Below are 21,885 nucleotides of genomic sequence, written 5' to 3'. Positions count from 1 at the left end.
TGCGATCTGGATGAGGGTCATTTTAATAGAATTTAATTTAATTTATTTTTATTTAGAAAGAGGGACAATACATATTAATGAACATTTTAAAAAATGTAAATATGCCCAGGCTTGGGCTCATTTCCATCTGCAGACCCTCTGGCAGGTTGGTGTTACAGATAAATTAGTAAAAACATACAGAGACACTATTCACAGATCATGGGACAAGGACAAAAACAGTGATCACATCATATTAGAACAAACAATGACAAGAAGAGTGGACAACACAGGACAATATGGATAACAGTAAAGGAAACACATCAATCATATTGCACAAACCCCAGTATTACACATGCCCTGACTGTCCTGATATTGCACTGACCCATTACACTAATAGTTGTTCCCCTTTTTGTAAATACACTAACTCTTTTTCACGTCCAATACAAAGCATGATTAGTTAAACATGATCATATATTTGTGTGTCCCTCAGCCACCCTTTTAAGTTACTCTTAAAGATAGGGAGACTTGTACTTTCCCTCACTGACAGTGGAAGACTCTTCCAGAAGCTCACTCCCTGATATGACAGAGCATTCTGTGAAAAGGTGGTCCATCTAAATGCCAATTCAGAATCACCTCTAACAGTGGCTTGAGTCAATCGAGACCCAGCAATGCTGCTAGAATTTTGTTTAATAAAATCACTCATTGGTGGAGGCGCTAGACCATGTATTACTTTGTATATTAGACAGGCAGATTTAAACAATTTGAAATTAGTAAAATTTAGAAACTTATATTTATCTAAAATCTGACAATGGTGAAATTAAAAAGGTTTCTTGTCTAATATTTTCAATGCTCTTTTGTAGCATACTTCGACTGGTCCAATAGCAGCAAACCTCGTATAGGACCAACTTGTAATACAGTATTCAATATGAGCCAGTATCATAGAGTGCAGGAATGTAATCGCTGCTGTGTCTGTTAATGATGTGCGGATATGTCTAAAGTTCTGTATATTAACATTTACAGTTTTCACTACTTTTTAATGTGTTTTTTAAAGGATAATTTTGAGTCTAGTAGCACTCCCAAATACTTAAATTCCTCAACATTAATTAGTTCTTGTGCACCCAAGCGAACTTTTACTGCAGCCACAGTTGTTTTAGGTTTACTGAAAAACATTGATACGGTCTTTTTAACATTAAGGCACAGGCATGAGTCATTCAGCCATTTTTAAAATAATGTAATGCCAATGAAAGCTGATGGGCTGCATCATCAGCAGTTTTGGCTTGTGTAAAAATTACCGTATCATCAGAATATATAAACGTGTCCACATTTTGCACACATTGGGCAAGTCATTTAATTAAAGTGAAAATAACCGGGAGCCTAGAATTGAACCCTGAGGGACACCTTGCATACAGTAAAGATAGGGTGACTTACTATTCTTTATTTGTATGCATTGTTTTCTATCGGATAGATAAGACTGTATCCATTTAATGGTGTGATTACTGTGATTAGATGGAGAGATTGTGGGGAGCTATAAGGATGAAAAGCGGCAAACCTGTGGAGGTATCGAGATGTCTGAGAGAGAAGGCGGTGGAGGAATCTGAACTTTAATCTGATTGTTTATGTTTTCTATCTGCTTTTCTCTGTTTTTGTCCTTAAATTTTATTAATGCATCTTTCAGCACATGGTGTGAAGTCATAATATTTGTCTCAGATGTGAAAGGGGACTGTCCAAAGTGATTAGAGAAAATAAGTCGCTTTCCTCTGGGAGAAACTCTTCATCATAGTTTATTCAAGTATTTTATTGAGAAAATTCCATCAAAGAAAAGAAAAAGATGTGATCTATATTTCCATAAACAAATCCAATAAATAATGTTTATCTATGTGATATAGACATACTATACATTATAAATATGTTCCAGTTCACCTTCTTAGTTTTCCATGTGTGCAACATTTGCTTACTGACATTAATGAGTAAGGTGGGAGTCACATTACATTTTCTTAATTTGCCCAATTGAACGCTTTCTGAGATGCAGCCAGAAATGAGTGATCTTCAAAGTTACTCCAGTTCACCCTGAGAGTAGCATGATAATGAATAACAGTATGAAAATACTGATAAGCTGAGCAACTTCAATATATAAATCTAAACCACAAATGTCAAATTGCTGCTGGGTGCTTTGAAAAGGTTAGAGGGATCACCAGAGCCAGTGGGATTTCTTCTCTCGAGAATATTTGCATATTTATACAAAGTTAATGCTTCACTTGTTGGACAAAAAACTGCTAGAAGATTTAAAAACACTAAATTCAACTCTGTTTTAAACAAATGAATCAAACCGCACTCAACTACTGAAGCATTTTTATTTCATCAATAAATAAAAATGGGTATGATGAGAGTGAAATGTACAAACTGTCAGGATTCATACATTTATTTAATTATGAATAGTTCAAAATGTCTGTGCAATACAAAGTAATTACAACCATTTTACACACCTGTTAGCACTTTTAAAGAACATTTTAATAGTAAAATTAAATATTTGAGAGATGGCTTCAAACCTAAATTCCATCATGAAGTCTTGTCCAGATTTCAGCTCACTGATTTGATTCTTGACACGGTTTTAGACAACATTAAAAAGCTGTTCCTTTCATTTCAAGCTCTTTTCTCTCTGCCTTGCTTTTGCGCCGATGACCGAGGGACAGAATTATCCAACAGGCAGCAAAACCCACTACTAAACCTACAATTCCCACAAGGACAGGGACCCACACAGGGGTGGAGGAGGGACAGTTGAGCACAGGGGCTGTTAACGCAGAGCTGGAACTGTGGGTGGAGTCTGTAAATGGAGTAGGTGTGGTTCCTGATGGACTTGGAAGACTGTTGATCTTGGTGAAGATAAACGGACTGGCCTATGGGAAAGATAAAATGGTTAAAAGCTCAAGAGCTGTCTATATGTAAGAATTTCTGAACTTAGGAGAAACACTGGAAATAAAACTTAATTTTGTAGAATAATCCACTATATTTTTTAAAATCGTTTGACATATTGTGAAATATTTTCTCCTATTCATCTTCACATGTCCATATTGACATGATAGCGTCACACAGTTGCTGCAGATTTGTCGACTGCACGTCCATGTTAAAAAAAATCTCTCATTACACCACATCCCCAAGGTGTTCTTTTGGATTGAAATCTGCTGACTGGAGGCATTTGAGTACAGTAAACTCATCATTGTAAAAAAAAAAGAAAAAAGAAGAGATTATGAGATTATTTGAGCTCTGTCACATGGCACACTGTCCTGCTGGAAACAGCCATCAGAAGATGATTATACTGTTGTTAAAAAAAAAAAAAGGACATTGCTGTCAGGCTGTTTACACCAAGTTTTCCAGTTTTGGTGAATCAGTGGAAGTTGTAGCCTCAGTTTCCTGTTCTTAGCTGACAGGTGTGGCCCCTATATTTATATGTATATATATTTATAATAATTGTTTTGCTTTTTTTTATACTTTAGGTATTTTTTAAAATAAAAAACCTCTTTTTGAAATCATAGATTGTAAGTGGAATTAAATCAACTAATTATTAAATAGTTGTAGCAACATGATTAGTAGAATTTCTCTAAAATCTTCCTAAATACCTCAGAGGGACAGTGAATTTTGGAGCGGTCATATGTGAAGTTGTTGTAGGCCTGCTTTCTCCCTATAGGCTCTAACTGTAAGAAAGAAAGAAAAAGAGTTGAAATATTTAAAATGGCAAGCCAAAAGAAAAGTTTGCACGAAGTTAATACTTTTTACTGAGTTAAAAGTTTGCATAGACTATACCACCCTGCTTCAGTTTGGTTCATTATTTCCCGCAGCTCACCATGTTATTCCACAGACCAATGGCCATCTCAGCATGTGCTCGCTCACTGATGTGAAAACAGTCTACAGAGAAGAAACTTGTATCTGGCTCACCCTCCTGGTGAAAAAAAATGAAAAAAGTACCAATATGGATGCATTTGATAATTCGTGTTTGGTTTGTTTCTCAGTTACTCACTCCAATTTTAGGGATGAAGGAATTACGTAAAAATGGCTGAAGTACGACAGCAAAGTCTTCTTTTCCGTCATAGAGATCTCCAGATACAAGATACTGGAGCTCAGCCTAAAGAAATATAACAGAAAGGATTTTTTTTAAATAAAGAAGTTATTGAAATGATTTTAAAACAAACTGCTTCCCTACCTGGTACTCGTGATTGATTCGTTTCATCTCCTCAAGCTCTGGAGACTTTTCTGATGGGTTGATAACACAGGGACAGCTGGTCCTGGAAAAAGAAATCCTTTTATTATTGTTTTATTGTCCTTAGAAGGAATAACATTATCAGCTGACCAATTGAAATATGGTAATACAGTCGATATGATACAGTCGATATGATACAGTCGACGCAAACATCATCTCCGAACAATCTCATCTGTAAAACAAAGGAACATTTATTTGATCACATTTGAAAAGGTGATTTACATGACATATGTCATATGTCACCTTTTCCTTCTATGAAAAGGTCAGAAAAGACACGCACTACAAAACCAACCTCTGGATTAGTGAGCAGCCCAGAGTGTTCCTTGTAACTGATTTCAACAGATTTATCTGCATGATCTCCACGACATTAACCAACAACCTCGGTACCTAAAGATACACGGAGAGAAATGTAACTTAGTTAAACTCATGATAACAGTATAGTTCACTATTTTAAATATAACCTACCTCTTTGTAAAGCATATCCAAGCTGATTTTAAGATTATGGCTGTAGTTCTTGGGCGATAGATTATTCTACAGAGGTTAAGCACATGTTGTGTTATTGTTCCATAGTGAACTGTTGTTTGTGTACAATGCAGTAATTTTGGGGAACACTTACTTGATCAAAGCAGTAATTGCAGAGGTCATTGCCTCCTATAAATATTGTTACAAGTTTCCAGTCCTTTTCAAAATTCACCTCCTGTGGGGCACATGTACCAAAACTGATTATCAAAAACAAACAAATTGCTAAATGTAACTCATTTTTAAATCTAACTCGGGTTTCATGTACCGTATCTTTTCTTATGGCCTTGATGAGAGCTTGGACTTGTGATGGGATATCTCTGAACAAGTGAATACACAGACCGTTAACACGTTACAGAAAATCAAAGAGGGTTGGTGAAAGGTTTGTTTCACTGAGGTGTACATACGATGCCTTAACTCCAGGTTCAGCCATGTTGAAGTGTTTCTGCAATAACCCCTGACCTTTGGAAAAGCCTTTCAGAGAGGGGTTGAACTTCCTTAAGATATCTGAGGAAATACAAGTAAATGAGTAATGAGAATATGCAAGAGTGGCGTTCTCTTTGTACACAGTGGGGTAATGATTTAACTTGGATGTCGTTTGCTATCATGTAATCTTTATTATTAAGTTGTATTGCAATTTCAAATCAAAATCTTTAACAGCAAATCAGAAATTGTTTTAAAAAGGCAAAATTCCTGTAACATTTCTTTTTAGGCTTTATATTTATATTGGATGTTTTCAACAGTAAATCAGAGATTATTAGACATACATATAACAGAAAGAATCATCTAAAGACTTTAAATACCCCATGAATCCATGTTGTAGAAACAGCTATTTCAGTCCCATAAAGTAACTCACTTGGTAGTGTTGTGACTGTGTCCAGAGTATCATCACCTCCAATGCTTTAAGATATACATGAAAAAAGCCAGTCAGCAGTACATTGGTTTATAACAGTCATCATCCTGTATAATGAGAAAATATCATACCTCCATGATACTCCTTTAAACTTTGTATTGAGCTCAAATATGTTCTTTGCTTTAGCACCAGTGCCTGTCTATGAAAACAAATATACCACACAGCAGTTTAAAGATGCAGAAAGTTTGTTTTTCTGCTTAAAAAGGGGAAATAATTATTATTGCACTTACTGTCACAGAGTCTCCTAATGCTGCCACCACCTTAATGTCTGCTGGCCTCAGCTTGTGGACTACCAGAGGTGGAAAGGGTACTCAAAATTTGTACTTAAGTACTAGTACTGTTACTGGTACTGGTGTTAAAAAATACTTGAGTAAAAATACTCAAGTATTCTTCTCAAAAACTACTCAGAGTATTAATTACTTTTTACTGATGGATGTTTTATTATGTCATCAATAGCGGGCATTCGGTTCATTTCACCAGTATAAAATATCTATGTTCAAAGCACATTTCTCAGATGAACAATGTATAGAAAGGAAACAATGAAATGCAGGTTCAAGAGCAAGAACTGGAGAAAACACATGATGACCTGCAGTGTACGCTTCAAGAAATCCAGAGCAGAAATCACAACTTAGAAGACATGTACAACATGTACAACAGAGGAATACAGACATATACGAGGCAAAGCTATTACAGGAGGCCTCTAAAGATCTGAAAGAAAAGCTTGCAGAAAAACAAGCAAAATTAGAAGAACTGGAGAAAAAATGCAAGAAACTTGAGGAGGAAATGGCAGTAACAATCAAAGAACTGAAAACCCTCATCCTACAGAAAAAAGGGCTCCAGGAACAGTGGGAAGAAATGCTTCTGTTTTTTCTGGACGAGGGACCCTCCTGCTTCTTCACTTGATCGCTCCTTTAAAGGGAGTTTTTCCTAACCACTGTCGCCATGTGCTTGCTCAGAGGGGATTGTTGGGAGTTTCTCTCCTCCTTTCTCTCTCCTCCTTTATATCCCTTTCTTTTCACCTCCCCTCTTCTCCCTTTCTCTCCTACCACCTCTCTATCACTCCCCATTTTTTCTTTCTTCCCTCCCTCCCTTCCTCATCATTTTTCTTTTCTTTTTTTCACCCTCGCTTAACTTATTCTTAACTAACAATAAATATAATCAACCATATTTTTACTTGTGTCAAATCAATGTCTTCATTTAAGAATAATTCATCTTAAGAACAAAAACAACAAATGTGTGATAGCTGTGTGTGTTGATGGAGCGACACATTTATGTCTTACATTTTAGTTGGTCTGTTATTGTTGGGTCTTTACAATACAATATAAAGCACCTTGAGGCAACTGTTATGGTGATTTGACACTATATAAATAAAATTGAATTAAATTGAATTTTAGTTTAGTCTTATAGGTTATCATAGTTTTAGTTATTGCAAAGTTTGGTACTTTAGCTTAAAGTTTTTGGCTTTTAAGTTCCCTGGTTCCAAAATCTATCCAGCTTTTTGGAATTGGGATTGCATTAAGTGGATGATAGTGGACACGTCTTGTGTGTGTCTGTGTGTATGTGGGTGTCCATCTTACCTGAAGTTGGCACAGTGTCAGATGGTGCAATATTTACACAGGAAAAGTCACTTCCCCAGTTCTGAAAGAATTGCAAATACCAAAAATACTTTAATCAGTCCTCATTAATCAGAACATTTAGCTTTCATGAAGCATCAGTACAATAACATTTCTTAAAAACAATATTTGTGTCTTTTAACCTTTAAAAATGGAAAGTCTGTCCAAGCATTGCACTGGTTTCTATCTAATGCTTACCCACACGTACACAACAAAAGTGCATAAAGCTTGTAACAATAATAAGAGATACTAGCTGAATTATAGAAATAATTAAAAACAAGGAGGATACTGGGAACCAATTCCAAAATATCCACATGTCTAACCCAAGTCCCTGGCACAAGGCAAACCATCATAAGCCCTCGGGCTGCTCATTACTGGCATCTATTTTAGTTATTTAGATAAGTGTTAAGCAGTTCTGAGCTTCCTCTAAGACCCAACAGACTCCGGTGCATGACTCCTTCAAAAAAGCCCAAACTCTAAAAAAAGGGAGTCTGTTTACTAGGGTTTAAACAATCTTATAGCTTTAATGTTGTGTGTAATTTGAATGTGTGCTTTGAGACAAGCCCTGGCATTTATGACAATCACAAGCTTTGTATGTTGACCAAAAGATGAGCTTTCAAGCAGTCGAAAATTATCTTCCAGGGTGAGCTCAGTCATTCAAAAAGAGCTCAGAGCAGAGCCAACTATTTCAGTCCACACCACTACACATCGAAAGGATGCATATGAGTTCATTCAGGCACCTGACCATGCCTCCTTTAAGCCTCCAAGGGGAGTGGTTTTGGGTATGTCCTGTCAGGAGAAGGCCCCAGGGGAGAACCAGAACACACAGGAGAGATAATGTCTCTTGGCTAGCTTGGGAACAGCTAACACCTGAATGAGGTAGCTAGGGGGAGAGAGGTCTGGACACCTCTGCTTAGACTTCTGTCCTAGTAACTTTAACCCAGATAAATGACAGAAGATGGGTGGTTCAAAAGCTCTGATTGACACTTGGTAGGTTGATAATAGGTAGGTTGCTAATTTTAATGGCCCATTCAGGTCTTTGGCTCTTAAACAATAAAATATTTTAATCGTGATAGAAGTTGCTGGTTTTCTTTTTTGGATAAAGACCTTAAAAACCTGGAAGTTAGATACTCACTGTATTAGGCCGAGGTGTTGGGGAGGGACTGGAATAGATGTAATTGCTGTTGTTGTAGGTCCGAATATAAGGTGAAGTCTGGGGATAAAAAGAACTTAAATTAAATGTGATGTATAGTGATAACAAAGAGATGTGTATCTATAGAGGCTAGAGGCTAGACAAAGAAATGCCACACACCACAACATTTGTAATCTAAGTTAAGTTTGAATAGCAATTTTTCCAACGAGGATTTACAAAGACATGTTGACTTTTCTCCTACCTGACTTGGGCATTTCAGGCCAGTGGATACAGAAAAGTCCTGTAAAGAAGTCTTGTTGCCCAGTGGCTCCAACTTTGAGAGTAAAAAAATAAATTGTGATTTGTGCACACAGCATGTTAAGCATAATGATTAGAACAAATAAGCTTTATAGTGTTTATAATCATGTTAGGATAATGTTCAGTACCAATAAATCAGTGGAAGTTTAACAGTCTGTTAAATAGTCAAGATTACATCTAACAGATACAGTTTTGTTAGTCGGTATAAATTCTTATATCCTTATGTCTCAAGGGTACAGAAAATATATATTATTCTTTATAAGCTCAGCTACTCATACTAGTAATGTAGTTTTATCAGCTGATATTTACAGTGTTCCTGCCTTTTACACATAGCATCAGTAGTTGGGTTGCTATGCATCCTTGGCATTGTTGAGGGAGCACATAGTGGTTTTTACCCACCACTAAGTACTTTGAAAGCCTGTAATTCAGAAAATATCCATAGTACTAGTTCCATTAGATACAATACAGTTATTATATAATGTTCTGATTCTGGGTGGGGGGTGAAACACTGTTGTTTTCCATGCAGTGACCCACTTATTAATATTTTCATGAAGCAGAACAACATCCCCAACAGTCATTAATAATGCAGTCAACAGCAAAATGGCATGTGTGCAAAATACTGTAACAGCCTCTTTTTGTTTACGAAAGAAGGTAAGTGCTGCTGTTTGTGATGGCTGATCCCACTGAGGCTCTTCAGTGGCACAGGCAGAGATGTCAAAAGAAAGAAAAAAATCCTTGTTGATATGGCACAATTAGAAGCACATGAAACAGCTGAAGTGTGGCAACTACATCTTTATTGGTGCTTGACAAACACATATTCAGTCGGAATCAAATACTCATGTCATATTATGTTGCTTTTGTTGTAATAAAAGTATCAAATAGCAAAAATATATACGGGTCAGAATAAGTGTTTTACAAAAAGAGTCCCTTTTGTTTGCCATATATTTACCATGTTGTTCCAAAGGGAGCGAGCCATCATGGTCTGGGCCTTCTGGCTGACGTGGAAGCAGTCAGCACTAAAAAAAGAGCGATCAGGGCGGCCATCCTGAGAAAAATGCACAATAAATATGCAAATGTTAAGATTTTTGGACTACTTGCATCGGTCACAATATAACTACTGTGTAGATATCTGATCAGGACCAGCAGATCTTTCAAAATACAAAAACAAACAAAAGGCAGAATCTACAGTATTTTCTTTTTTAAAAAATGTCAATAAAGCTGTTTTTGTAAGAACTTGGGATTTAACATTGACCTTAATCGTTAAGGGAGTAATTTGTCATTTTGAGAAATATATACTTTTAAAATACACAATCTGAACTGTTTCAAGGAGCACTCCACTCTAAAACGATAAAGATCACATAAAGACACAATCATTATACAGATTAAATCAAACCACTGAAACCAGACAGAATAGAGTGACCTATAGAGGTGGATTTTTAACTTTGGAATAGTATCAGTCAATCAATCAATCAATCAATCAATCAATCAATCAATCAATCAATCACAAGTATATTTAGTATGTTTCTGTTTATTCATGGTTAAGGATTTGTTGTCTCATGTATAGTTTGAGTTCCATGTGTTATTTTCTGTCTGCCTCTCAGTGTTGAGTTTGTGTCTTTGTGTAGTGATTTCGTGTTTCCTGTTTTATTGTGAAGGTCTGCGTCTCATGTGAGTGTATTCAGTTTTACCCCCCTTGTCTCAATTACTTCCAGCTGTGTCCCCCGCCTGTGTGTAATCTCCCTGTGTTTCTCTGAGTGTATTTAAGTCGTGTCTTCTGTTATAGTAGTCGCTGGTCCGTCTGTGTATCCACCGTGTTTCATTTGTGTGTTCTCCCTGCTGTCCATCGTCCTTCATGTTTGTGTTCTGATTCGTGTTTTGTAGTTTAGTTGTTCTCAGTTTAGACAGTCTGCAGTCCCGTTTGCCGTTTTTCTATTTTGTACTTTATTTTCAATAAACCACCTTCACACCTTTACAAGTGCCTGCGATTGGATCCTCCTTTATTATCTCCACACGGCTCACCCCACTCGCTGTGACACAAACAATTTCTCACAAGAATTTGTACAGAAATTCAATAGTCCTTTCTCTTGTTAGCTAGTATTTAAAATTCCACATCTTTTGTTGATGATTTAAGGTAATCAAAATTAGACGTTATGCTTTGCAGAATAATTTACAGAATTGCTTGATCAGATTCTGTGGAAGCCATTGATTCAGTGGTTTTATAGTGGAATAACGACAAAATCCTTGTGTACCCGCTGCAGGGGCCATGTTGTTACATACTGGATAAGGTGAACTGTGGATAAACACCCATAAATCCTGTGCTCTGTGCTTTATTACTGACCGGCAGCCTGGGGAAAATGATGTCTCTGAAAAAAGGCTGGATAACCACAGTGAAGTCTGAGCGAGTGTCATACCGGCCGGACTCCACAAGTTCATGTAGCGCTCGCTGAAATATAGAGAAAACAATGATGATCAATGGGGACTGACTTTAAGGCTCCTTTTTTAATGAGATTTCCTTTTTCTGGACTTTTCTACCTGATAGCTTCTGTTAAGGTCTTCCAACATTTGAAGAGCCTCAGAGTTGGACTTTGGCAAAATAACACAAGGACACATAATCCTGGAGAGATAACAAGGGGTTACACAACAGTTTAAGATTATTTATGAAATGATAACTGTGGACGATAAAAAGAGCAACTGAGCAATGCATTACCTACATATTTTCTTTTTATATCTCATAATACAAAAAAGTGATACTCACTTCACCAGACAGGTTGGGCATTTAAGTGAGGGATCTTTGTGCATTTCTCTTAGTTGTGTTATCTGCAGAGGCTCTACTAAGTTCACCAGAGCCCGAGGCACCTATCAGACATTAGCTAAGTTAATACTAATGCTAACACTGACCAGGACCAGCATACATACTGCATCTATATAAATGTGACAGGCTGCCTGATGATTTTACCTCCTTGTGAAGATAATCCAGGCTTTCTCGGACATTGCGAAAATAATTTTCTGTAGAGTAACGTAGCTGCAAACCAAGATATAACATTTTCGGGTTTGGTGACCGTTTTGGCTCCTTAAAAATGACCTATGAGTTCTTACTACATGCCAGTACTTACAGAGTTGTAGCAGTGCTCACACAGGTCATTTCCTCCAATGAAAAAGGTGATCACCTTCCAGTCTGATTCAAAGTTGATCCTCTGCAACATGCACAAATGTGAAGATAGATAGATAGATAGATAGATAGATAGATAGATAGATAGATAGATAGATAGATAGATAGATAGATAGATAGATAGATAGATAGATAGATAGATAGATAGATAGATAGATAGATAGATAGATCTATTGATGAGTTGGTAAGTAAAAATATTGTTAAAGATCAAATATCTTTAAACATACAGAGTCATTCTTCATTCTTTCCACCAGAGCACGCACTTGGGTTGGTACATGACTAAAAACACAGTAAGAGACAGTTCTTTGATGGTTAAAGAGTCATTTTATCGAAGTTGAACCAAAACATCAACAAAACTTTTAAACAGCAAAAACAAAAGCTGTACTCATTCAGTATAGAAAAACATATTCTACAAGCTGATCACTCATGTATCACCTGTAACAAATCTCTTGGCAGGTATTTGTGCTAAGATTTCAAAAAGGACTCACTGGCTTTTTGCTCCTGCCACAGCCTGGTTAAGGAATGCTTGAGGTGTGTCCTGCTGGCCCGTGCCAACAGAGTAGCCCGTCAGGTTTCGGCTGAAATATTTCAAGATGTCTGTAATAACAATAATAACGAACAACCATGAATAGTAATAACAATCAAGGATTAAAAAAAATTCCCACGTAATGTTGAGCAATGTGTTTGGTTATCTAAATGACTCACTGGGCAGAGTGGTGACGCTAGTCAGATTTTCATCTCCACCAATGCTGGGAAATAAACACGAAGTTAAATACATGAATGATGTGACACACTAGCCCAGGAAGTTTAATAGTAGTATTTCACTGCAACATTATGGGATACCTGAAGAGTCCTGACTCACCTCCACGATAATCCTCTGTATTGACGCAAGACATCCAGGATATCAGATGGCCTGGATGCAATGCCATTGCCTGCCTGAAAAACAGCAGGTTTTAAAAAGTTTTAGGATCAACTTATTCAATTCTAAATAATGAGAAGTTGATAAGAATGACTCACTGTCAACGAATCGCCAACAGCAGCAACAACTTTGACATCTCCAGGTCTGAGTTTGTGGACTGCAAAAAACAGAAGAAATGGTCCGAATAATAAATAAAATTAATAAGACAAGTGTAGAATAATATTTTATTTAGAATACACATAAATACAAAAAATATATAAAATTAAACTACAAATATTGTATAATAGTATCAATGTACTTGGAGGTACTATTAGGATGATTTGAAAGGGCAGATTTAAAGAACACTTTACATTTTACAGACTGAGGAAACCAAGACATCTCACAAAAAACAACAAAAACAAAGCTCCATCATAAAGCATCTTAGATTGTGACTTGAAGTTTGTACAGTGTCAGAGGTATTACTTTGTAGTTTTTAGTCCCATGTGCTAAAGTGGGGAATAAATGAATAACCTTCAATATGTTATATAAAAAGCCAGATCTTGGATAAAATCTGTCTTACTTTTTTGCTAATTTAAGGTCACCTAAGTGCTCAAGAAAAGCCTTTAATGTCATCTTACCTGAAGTGGGTGTGAAAGGTGAGGGACTTAAGTCCTCACAGGGCATTTCTGTCCCTGCAAACTGAGCAGTCACACAGAGCACAATCAGAAATTGACAGGAAGTGTGCAAAGCTGGCCCAAAGCTGGTTCGGGTTGGCTGTAGACAATACTCACAGGCTCCATGAGAGGAGAAATATTGCTGTGGTGATATGACAGAGAGTTTCCTTCTGTCCTCAGGTAGGGTCGTTCCTAAGGGAGGGAGACAGATAACTAAGGAGGAGGAATATGCTGCACAGAATCATCATCTGTAAATACAGTGTGTCTAATGTGATTACCATATATATAAGTGGGTTTTCTGTAAAATTACTCACCTCGCTTGGACATGGCAATGCGAAGATCTTACCATTGTCCTCTGTTTTATATTGGGCAACTGTGGCCTGCAGCTAAGAGACAAAAGGCTCATTGTTTTCATGTCTGGGATACCGAGAAGAGTAACTGGGTGTGAAAGTGCCAGTGCATTCGACTTTGAGAGTCCCAAGCCTCACCAGGTTAGTCCACATCTGCACCAACAGTTTATCTTTGTGCTGTAATGCTTCAGACTCAGTGAGATGCTTCCCTCTCTGTTAAAAGCAAGAAAGACAGACAATGTACAGTGCATAAAAATATTTTCAGTTCAGTTCAGGAAGGTAAACACAGACATTTAATATCATCTACCGAGAAGACAAAGTCTTTGTACTCTTTGGGAGTCGATTTTCACAGATGCTGGGATGAGACACAAATCCCTTTGGGACTTAATCAGGAAGTGTATCCTGCATAAAAACGCCTGCTAAACCACTGTGTGAGCTACCTGTTGTGGTGATCCCTTGTGACGTAGGGAGCACCTGAAAGTAGCTTTTATATAATGCATACAAATAGACTACAACACTCGATTTAATATCACCCTGATGGGCCTTCTTGAAGCTCTTTAGTTTTACTACACTAACTGTTTTAGCTCCCTATCACATCCCTTTAACCTTTCTGATTGGCTTCCCTTCATAAACAGAAGGTCTAAAGAGAAGGTGGGTGGGGCTTGTATATTCAGAAGCTAATGTTAAAGTGCTCCTCACAGATACACATCCACAAGCAAAAAAAAAGTGTTAGAAAAGGAAGTTGACTTCATGTTCAATTTGACCAACTGCTGTTGCAACAAAATGGATGAAGAAACGTTAAATAGGTCACTGTTTAATAAATATTTGCTCTCTCAAGGCTTTTAAATAGAAAGGTTGGGTGAATTTCTTCAATCACAATAAAAATGTTCGGGTTTTGTTTTGCCCGGTAAAAATGTGTCAGCATAGGCTCCAGCACTAAATTGCAGGTGTGACTAAGGTACTAATAAAGATTTGGGTTTGCAAAATGGTGCTATTGAGAGGATTTATAGGAGAATAAAAGGATGATATGATCTGAATTTAACTCACAGCAATAAATGATGGGTCTGTGATGAAAGGTATATCCTGAAGGGTAACAGTGAAGTCTTTTCTGTCACTGTACCAGTGTTTCTGTACCAACAGCTCATCCAAAGATTCCTGGAAAAAGGGAGTTTAGGCACAACATTTATCAGCAAGAGGTTAGCAATACCCTCAAGCAAATCCAAACACTATTTGAACATGAAATAAGGACAAACCTGCAGAGACTGAGTCAGCACGGCTCTCAGGAGCCTGAGCTCCCCTTCACTGTTTGTTTCCAAACACTGGCATGATCTGTCAATGAAACACATTTACTCATTAAAACTTAATATGGATCCTCCTGTTTAAAGGGAAACAAACTACCCCAACAGTGAATAATTAAAAATGAAAATAAAACTATTAAAGGAAACAAGTAAACGGGTTAAGAACATAAGATTCTCTAACTTGACAGCAGTGACATTTTGTATTGCCACACTGACTTATCATCATGTCATCTAATTAATTTATTTTCCTGGGAAAAAAAGATCTTAATTCCTTTTACATCTTCAACACATGCACGTCGTCTGTTTTGATGTCATTCTCTAAAGGTCTGGGAAGAAAAAGTGAACTTACTTGCTCTGCATAGTGTTATGCTCTCCATCCCATAATGCAACACTGACAATGGTCCGTTTGAGCTGTAGCAGTGAAGTTAATAAAATTTTGCAAATTTTATGAACACATTGTAGGTAAAATCGCTTTATATAATAATATGAAACATACCCGAGAATGCAGCAACTGCAGAGCCTTATCCACCTCTTTGACCACTGCCTCGATAATTGATGAGACCTGCAGTACAAACACAACAGACTCCATGAACTCTTAGTGACTTTAATGCTACTTTTTTCAACAAGAGAGTCACCAGTACAGTCACTTGTTTGTTTGGTTGTCGGCTAATACTTTAATGTGTTATGTGAATCAAATTATAGGAAATGCTAAGTAGCCAAAAAACGCTATAGAAGGCAACCTTTGCAATAGCAACAGTGACAACATATCTACAGAACAAATTTTATCTGCATATATGAAGGGAAGTTGGGATAGTGCAAGTCTGAAACTGATAAGAATTGATAGCTTGGGCTCTGTAACTACAGTTTTAAGGCAACAAAGTCTATAAAACATGAATAACAAGTGATTTGGACTCTGGGCATTGAGCTCTTAAAGATTAAGGAACCTAAGTAAGGTCTTTCACTGTTTACCTGCTGGTCCTCACAGGCACAAAACTGATCCAGCTGAACAAAGAGAAGCACCAACTTCCAGTCCCGATTTACATTGGGAGCCTGTTGGGGGGGAAGTCACTGCTGGTTACTTTTGAACTTTTACTTGAAATAATTTTAATTTGAACCTGTAAGAAACACCATCCACCGGTACATGTTTAGTCAATTGTATGACAAGTATGATCTTTAGATATTTTTCTCAGGGCACAGCAGGTTAAAACAACACCTGTTCAAACATATAGTTCTTCCAGTTTTTAATAATTAAATCAATAATGAGAGAATATATTTTGTTTTCTGGTGTGTGTGGGGTTTTTTTTAACAAACACTGAATTATATATATATTTTCTGAGAAGGTTGGTTAGAATACTTTTATTGTGAATGTTTAATATTTCCCTCATTTCCAAATAAGCTATATCTTCTTGATTCACCATGGAAAGCATAAAATCGAATTTTATCCTTAAGGTTGGAAAATGCAAGAATATACCTGACTGTTCTGTAGATAGAGGGACAGTTCCTTTGCCTGATCCAGCAGAGTGCTACAAAAATAAAATAACATGAAGGAGTTAAGCCGCCATATGCAATCATAGCAATTCCTCATGAGCCAAAAAGTACACGCTGTACCTGTGTTGTATAGACTGAGGGGTGTAAAGGTTTGTTTCCTCTGAGAGGTGACTAATCAGTTCAGGATTGAACAGAACCATCAGCTCTGGTTGAGAGAAGGTAACACAAGTTTAACATTAGCACTCATTTTTAACCTATTTTCACTCTTGAACTCATCTAGGGTAGCTTTGCACGATTCACAGTTCAAAATAAGCTCTAAAAGCAGAATTGTTTCTCCTGTACTGGGCCTTAATGCAGTAGATCACTTTGAAGTGGCTGTGTGTTAGTGCTAGATAAATTCATTTCTATTAAATTGAACTGAACTAGAGCTACAAGAGCTGAAACACTTTTTAAGCTCTTCTGCCTTTAAGCCAACTTCCTTTCTAAATGGCTGCCTCTCACAAACAGAAAGTTTGAACAACATGTGGGCCGAAAAATCTGTGCTCACAGCTAGAACTATGTGCCTTAGATGGGCATATTAGATAATATCTATGTATTAAAATATCATACAGGCCCAAGAGTAGAAAGATTGAAAAAGAGGCCAATATTTAATATCCTAAATCTCTTAAATGCAAGAGTTTACTGCTCACCTTCTATCACAGTACAGTATCTTTGTGTTTTATTCTGTGTGGCTGTTAAAACTAGTTTAGGTTTAAGCTTTCTGACTGCAGATTAATCATAAAAATTAATCTGCCCTGCCAAGTTGACGTAAACATGATAGCAGTGTTTTTGTAACAGTAACTATCACGTTGTGTCCATATCAGTGCTGTATAGATAAAGCACTGTGGTATAACAGGAAAAAATTATTAGCCTCGTGACATGGGTGTATTTAGTAAGGTGCTGTAATTCTAGTGAGGGTAAAGCTTGGATCAAGCCATTTGGTTACTTTTATATGATCCCAGAGACACTTAAACACATTAAAGCTCTCACATTATGTCCCACGGGAAGCCCAGAAAAACAACAGCGACTTTATTAGGTAAACATATAATGTCAGAAGCTGTTAAAGATATAGACTTACCTCTAAGTCTTGATACAACTGAGGACAGCTCAGTGCTGTAGAAAAGGACCAAAGTGTGAATTTAAAAGTTTGTGTAGGTTTTCATTGCGCTATCACAGCTGAACAGTAAACTGTGCTCACCTGCGCATGTGAAGTCCAATGGCGGAAAGCAGACCCACATCTGAGGGCCTAACAACATTAACTGAAAAAATTGCAAAAAATATAATGATGCAGCTGATTAGCCTAGTTACCAAATGTGGGTAAAAGTACAAATGGTAAATGGCCTGTATTTGTATATAGCACTTTACTAGTCCCTAAGGACCCCAAAGCACTTTGCACAACCAGTCATCCACCCATTCACACACTGGTGATGGCAAGCTACATTGTAGCCACAGACAGAGGCAAGGCTGCCGGACACTGGCGCCACCGGGACCTCTGACCACCACCAGTAGGCAACGGGTGAAGTGTCTTGCCCTAGGACACAACGACCGAGACCATCCAAGCCGGGGCTCGAACCGGCAACCTTCTGATTACAAGGCGAACTCCCAACTCTTGAGCCACGATCGCCCCATGATGGTGTTACATGAGTGTGTGTTTTATAGGTTAGTATTATAACCTACATTTATTTATATCCCAGTAAAAGTTTTAAAAAGTTCACATAAAGCTGCTGGATTCAAAACTGTGATAACAGGAAAGTTTACTAAAACTATCAAATCTACTCAGACGCTCTACTCAGACTTAATCATTACACCTACAAGAGCTGCTCATCGATCTCCCAGTGCAGTTTTTGTGTTGTTGTTGTTAATGCAAGAGGATGTTTAGGACTACAGTAATGAGTCAGCAGAGCTTTATGCACTATGTACCTCAGCACCCACTGACCCTGCTCTGTACCTTTGCATGGTCAGACACTTCATGGCTGAGTTGTAGTTTATCATAAAGATCAGTATTATAGTGTCAGCTGTAGAGCTTTTTTCTCCTGAAGGCTGTTCATAAAACCATATGATTGTCTAATTTACCAGTTGAAGGACGCTCCTGCGAAGGGATCATCTGAGAGCACGGCAGTCCAACTGCTAGAAAACATGAAGAGATAACAAATGATAAAAATACTTCAAAGTACAGAAGTTCAAGGCCCTGAGGAGCATTTCTGGCAAAAGTATTACTATTTATTCAATTGCAGACTTGGCTCAAATCCACTCTAGGTTGGAAAAGAGGAGCACAACAAACATCTTCTTCCTGTATTGCTATCCCTCTTACCAACTGGACAGTCATATACTGAATATTTTAATTTTACTTAAATTATTTTTAATAACTATAATAACTATATAAATAACTATAGCAGCAAATATACATTAAAATCCAATAATTTAAACTAAACCACCAAAATAAGCAAATAAATAGTACAAGTAGTAATGTTAGTATTAACAGACTCAGTTAAAAATAGCTTCTTTTAATATATCTCAGTGCACTGTCCTTCCACACCTGACTTCTGCAAAATTTACTTTAGGTAAATCATACATAATTCCTACATTTCATGCAGAACCTTTTCAAAATATATATTTATAATTTGTCAAATTGAAACAAAACAGCATCATAACAAACATGAAATATGAGCATTAGATCGAGCTATAGTTACAGTGGAGACCTGATGTCCACGTGAGACCCAGCAGAGAGATCAGAAGCAGCTGCTGAAGCATCTTATTTTTTGTTTTCATTTATCTTCTGTGTGGCTTTCTTTCCTTCCTGCTCTCTCAGCTTACAGTAAGCCGTCTTTCTCTGTTATTATCAGTTATACTTAGTCAGTTAATTATAGCTGTCATAAATCCTCATGCAGGGAAGGGACTATCCTATTTGTTCAAAGGACACAGCTTGAAGATGATATATGATGATATAATGACACTGATAAGATCAAAGAAAGTAAGAAAGTAATGGGTTTGAATTTGCTTTTCTGTGTGGAGTATACCTGTGTGGCTTCCAAAGACATGCTTGTTAGGTTAACTAATGAATTTGTTGGCTGTAGGTGTGAGTGTGAATGGTTGCCTATCTCTATGTGTTGCACCTATGGCAGAGTGGCAGAAAGGAGAGGTCAAAGAATATGTCTGTGAAGGTTCTCAGTCATCCAGGTCATCGTAGTCTGAGGAGCTTGGAAAGAAAAGCATCTGGACTTCTTTAAGTTTCCTTGAAGGTGTTTCCCCTCTCACCCAAAAAGCTTCTTTAGTTCTAAGAGCTATTGGTGGACAGTCCCGGATGAGGCTTAAATACTGGGACTCTCCACCATTTGCTCTTAGAACTGAAGAAGCTTCTTGGATGAGAGGGGAAACATCTTTAAGGAAACTTAAAGAAGTCCAGATGCTTTTCTTTCAAGCTCCTTAGACCAAGAGGTCAGAGAAGAATGTTCAGACGGCTTCAAGCTGATAGAAAAACAACAGCAACTGAAATAACCGCTCATTACAACCAAGGTATGCAGAAGGGCATCTCTAAATCCACAATGCGTCCAACCTTGAAGCAGTAAGCTCTAGCAGCAGAAGACCACACTGGATGCAGCTCGTCTTAATTAAGCAGACAGAATTGAGACTATAGTTCACACAGATTTACCAAAATTGGACAGCAGAAGATTGAAAAAAGCACTGTCTTATCTGATAGTCTGAGTCTCAGTTTCTGCTGTGAAATTCAGATGGTAGGGTCAGAATTTGGTATTAATCAAATGAAAGCATGGATCCACCCTGCTTATATTAACTGTTCTGGTTGCTGTAATGGCGTGGGGGATATTTTCTTGAGACACTTTAGGATCCTTAGGACCAGCTGAACATTGTTTAAATTTTAAGCCTGCCTGAGTATTGTTAGGGATTGTTGCTGCAGGATAATGCACCATGTCACAAATGGAATCCACTGTCACCAGATCTCAAGCCAATAGAGCACCTATTGTTGACTTTTGTCAGAGTACCCATAAAGAAACCAACCAGTGACCTCCTAGCAACCACCAATCAATAGGGAAAAATGTTTATTCCTCAACACCAACCACCACCAAATTAAAAACATGAGTTTATTATTGGCTGTTGGAGAAAAGAAGCAACTTCAGAAGTAATGCACAAAGTTTCGGAGCCTTTGTTTCAGGCACTGAAATGAGAAAAGTAAACTGGCAGATTGCACTAAAGTACTAAATCTACTGAAAAACCCATGAATACGGGGAAGTATTGGAATAGTTTTCATAAAAGTCACAATAAAACCCCTCAAATCCCTGATTAGTGGCAAAATAAGAGAGTGGCAAAAATAGATAACAAGGAAAAAAGACAATGCATGGAGAAATGACTGCCTTCACATATGACACTAAGTGGATGACAATCAGTCCAATGTTCCTGATTGTTTTTCTGGCTGTTCAGAGCACATTAGTCTAACGTGACAGCAGATGCAACGAGTTCTCTCAGAGGATAAAGAGCTACACGTGTTATTCTGGAAACCTGGCTTGACTCACTATAACATAGGAAATGGGTTTTAGGGGGCTGACGAAAGTCTGACGAAGAGATATAAAGTGCCATGGAAGGAGAATGAGGCTACAGAATGAAAGCTGGTGCAGGTGGTGCAAGTATGCTGTGGTTCTATTTTGAATGGACACATTCCTGGGTAAATCCCATTGGTTAATCTTGGTTGTAAGGTAAACTGACTGTTAACTGCAAGATTAGCACAATGGAAAATTTGAAATTCAGTAACTTTGACTAAAAATAAACCGGTCTGCAGTTTTTGCTCACAAGCACATGATTCAACCTTCGTTGACATATTTACCTTTACTTTAAAATGAAGAAAACATGAAAAGTACATCTTACAAAGGAGAAATTTACTACAAAAGAAACTTTCTGTACAGTTTAAGGGTAGTTGTACTTCATGTATAAAAAAAAAATCAAAGAAGGTAATCTATCTAGCAATGAACTGGTGGATTTATGCTTCAATTGGCAGGAACGAAATATACCACAACATCCAGTCATGTGGGTCTGGTAAAGGGTTTCTATTTTGGTATGACGTGCTGCTCCCTAGTGGTCAAAGGTAGGAGCTGCGTCAAGCTACTAAATAGTATGGAAAACGTTGGAAAGAACGAGACTCCAAAATAAAATAAAGAAAAAAAGTAGGTTTATGACTACTGTTCCAATTAAGATATTTTTCAGAGCACTAACATTTATAATTAAATATTATTTAC

General features: G+C 37.4%; 1 protein-coding gene across 1 annotated transcript; it reads right to left on the bottom strand.

Annotated features, from left to right (window-relative positions):
• Positions 1–2,318: 2,318 nt before the first annotated feature.
• LOC146501835 (phospholipase B1, membrane-associated-like) lies at positions 2,319–21,882 on the bottom strand. The gene is made up of 42 exons (XM_085132382.1): positions 19,342–21,882; positions 18,716–18,769; positions 17,841–17,901; positions 17,721–17,755; positions 16,724–16,808; positions 16,587–16,638; positions 16,085–16,165; positions 15,612–15,677; positions 15,465–15,526; positions 15,071–15,146; positions 14,865–14,972; positions 13,956–14,030; positions 13,782–13,853; positions 13,585–13,659; positions 13,432–13,492; positions 12,913–12,971; positions 12,758–12,831; positions 12,601–12,644; positions 12,384–12,492; positions 12,123–12,174; positions 11,840–11,920; positions 11,683–11,748; positions 11,482–11,582; positions 11,259–11,340; positions 11,065–11,169; positions 9,676–9,771; positions 8,671–8,742; positions 8,412–8,489; positions 7,241–7,301; positions 5,894–5,952; positions 5,735–5,802; positions 5,607–5,650; positions 5,158–5,257; positions 5,019–5,070; positions 4,848–4,928; positions 4,697–4,762; positions 4,524–4,618; positions 4,175–4,256; positions 3,992–4,096; positions 3,818–3,913; positions 3,594–3,668; positions 2,319–2,873 (listed from the first exon to the last, which is right to left on the bottom strand). Exons 1-42 carry the CDS (start codon positions 19,409–19,411, stop codon positions 2,598–2,600), a joined length of 3,312 nt encoding a protein of 1,103 aa, XP_084988508.1. The 5' UTR covers positions 19,412–21,882; the 3' UTR covers positions 2,319–2,597.
• Positions 21,883–21,885: the final 3 nt, after the last annotated feature.

The sequence above is a fragment of the Neolamprologus multifasciatus genome, chromosome 15 (genome assembly GCF_963576455.1).
Source record: "Neolamprologus multifasciatus chromosome 15, fNeoMul1.2, whole genome shotgun sequence".
NCBI lineage: Eukaryota > Metazoa > Chordata > Actinopteri > Cichliformes > Cichlidae > Neolamprologus > Neolamprologus multifasciatus.
The sequence above is the reverse complement of the archived record's forward strand: the minus strand, read 5'-3'. Positions and strand labels throughout refer to the sequence as shown.

Coding starts and splice junctions, on each gene's coding strand:
- LOC146501835 (XM_085132382.1), bottom strand. CDS start 19,411: ATGAAAACAAAAAATAAGATGCTTCAGCAGCTGCTTCTGATCTCTCTG. Junction 14,031..14,864: donor CAGACCCATCATTTATTGCT/GTGAGTTAAATT, acceptor TGCTTTTAACAG/AGAGGGAAGCATCTCACTGA. Junction 8,743..9,675: donor GCTCCCTTTGGAACAACATG/GTAAATATATGG, acceptor TTACTCTCAAAG/TTGGAGCCACTGGGCAACAA.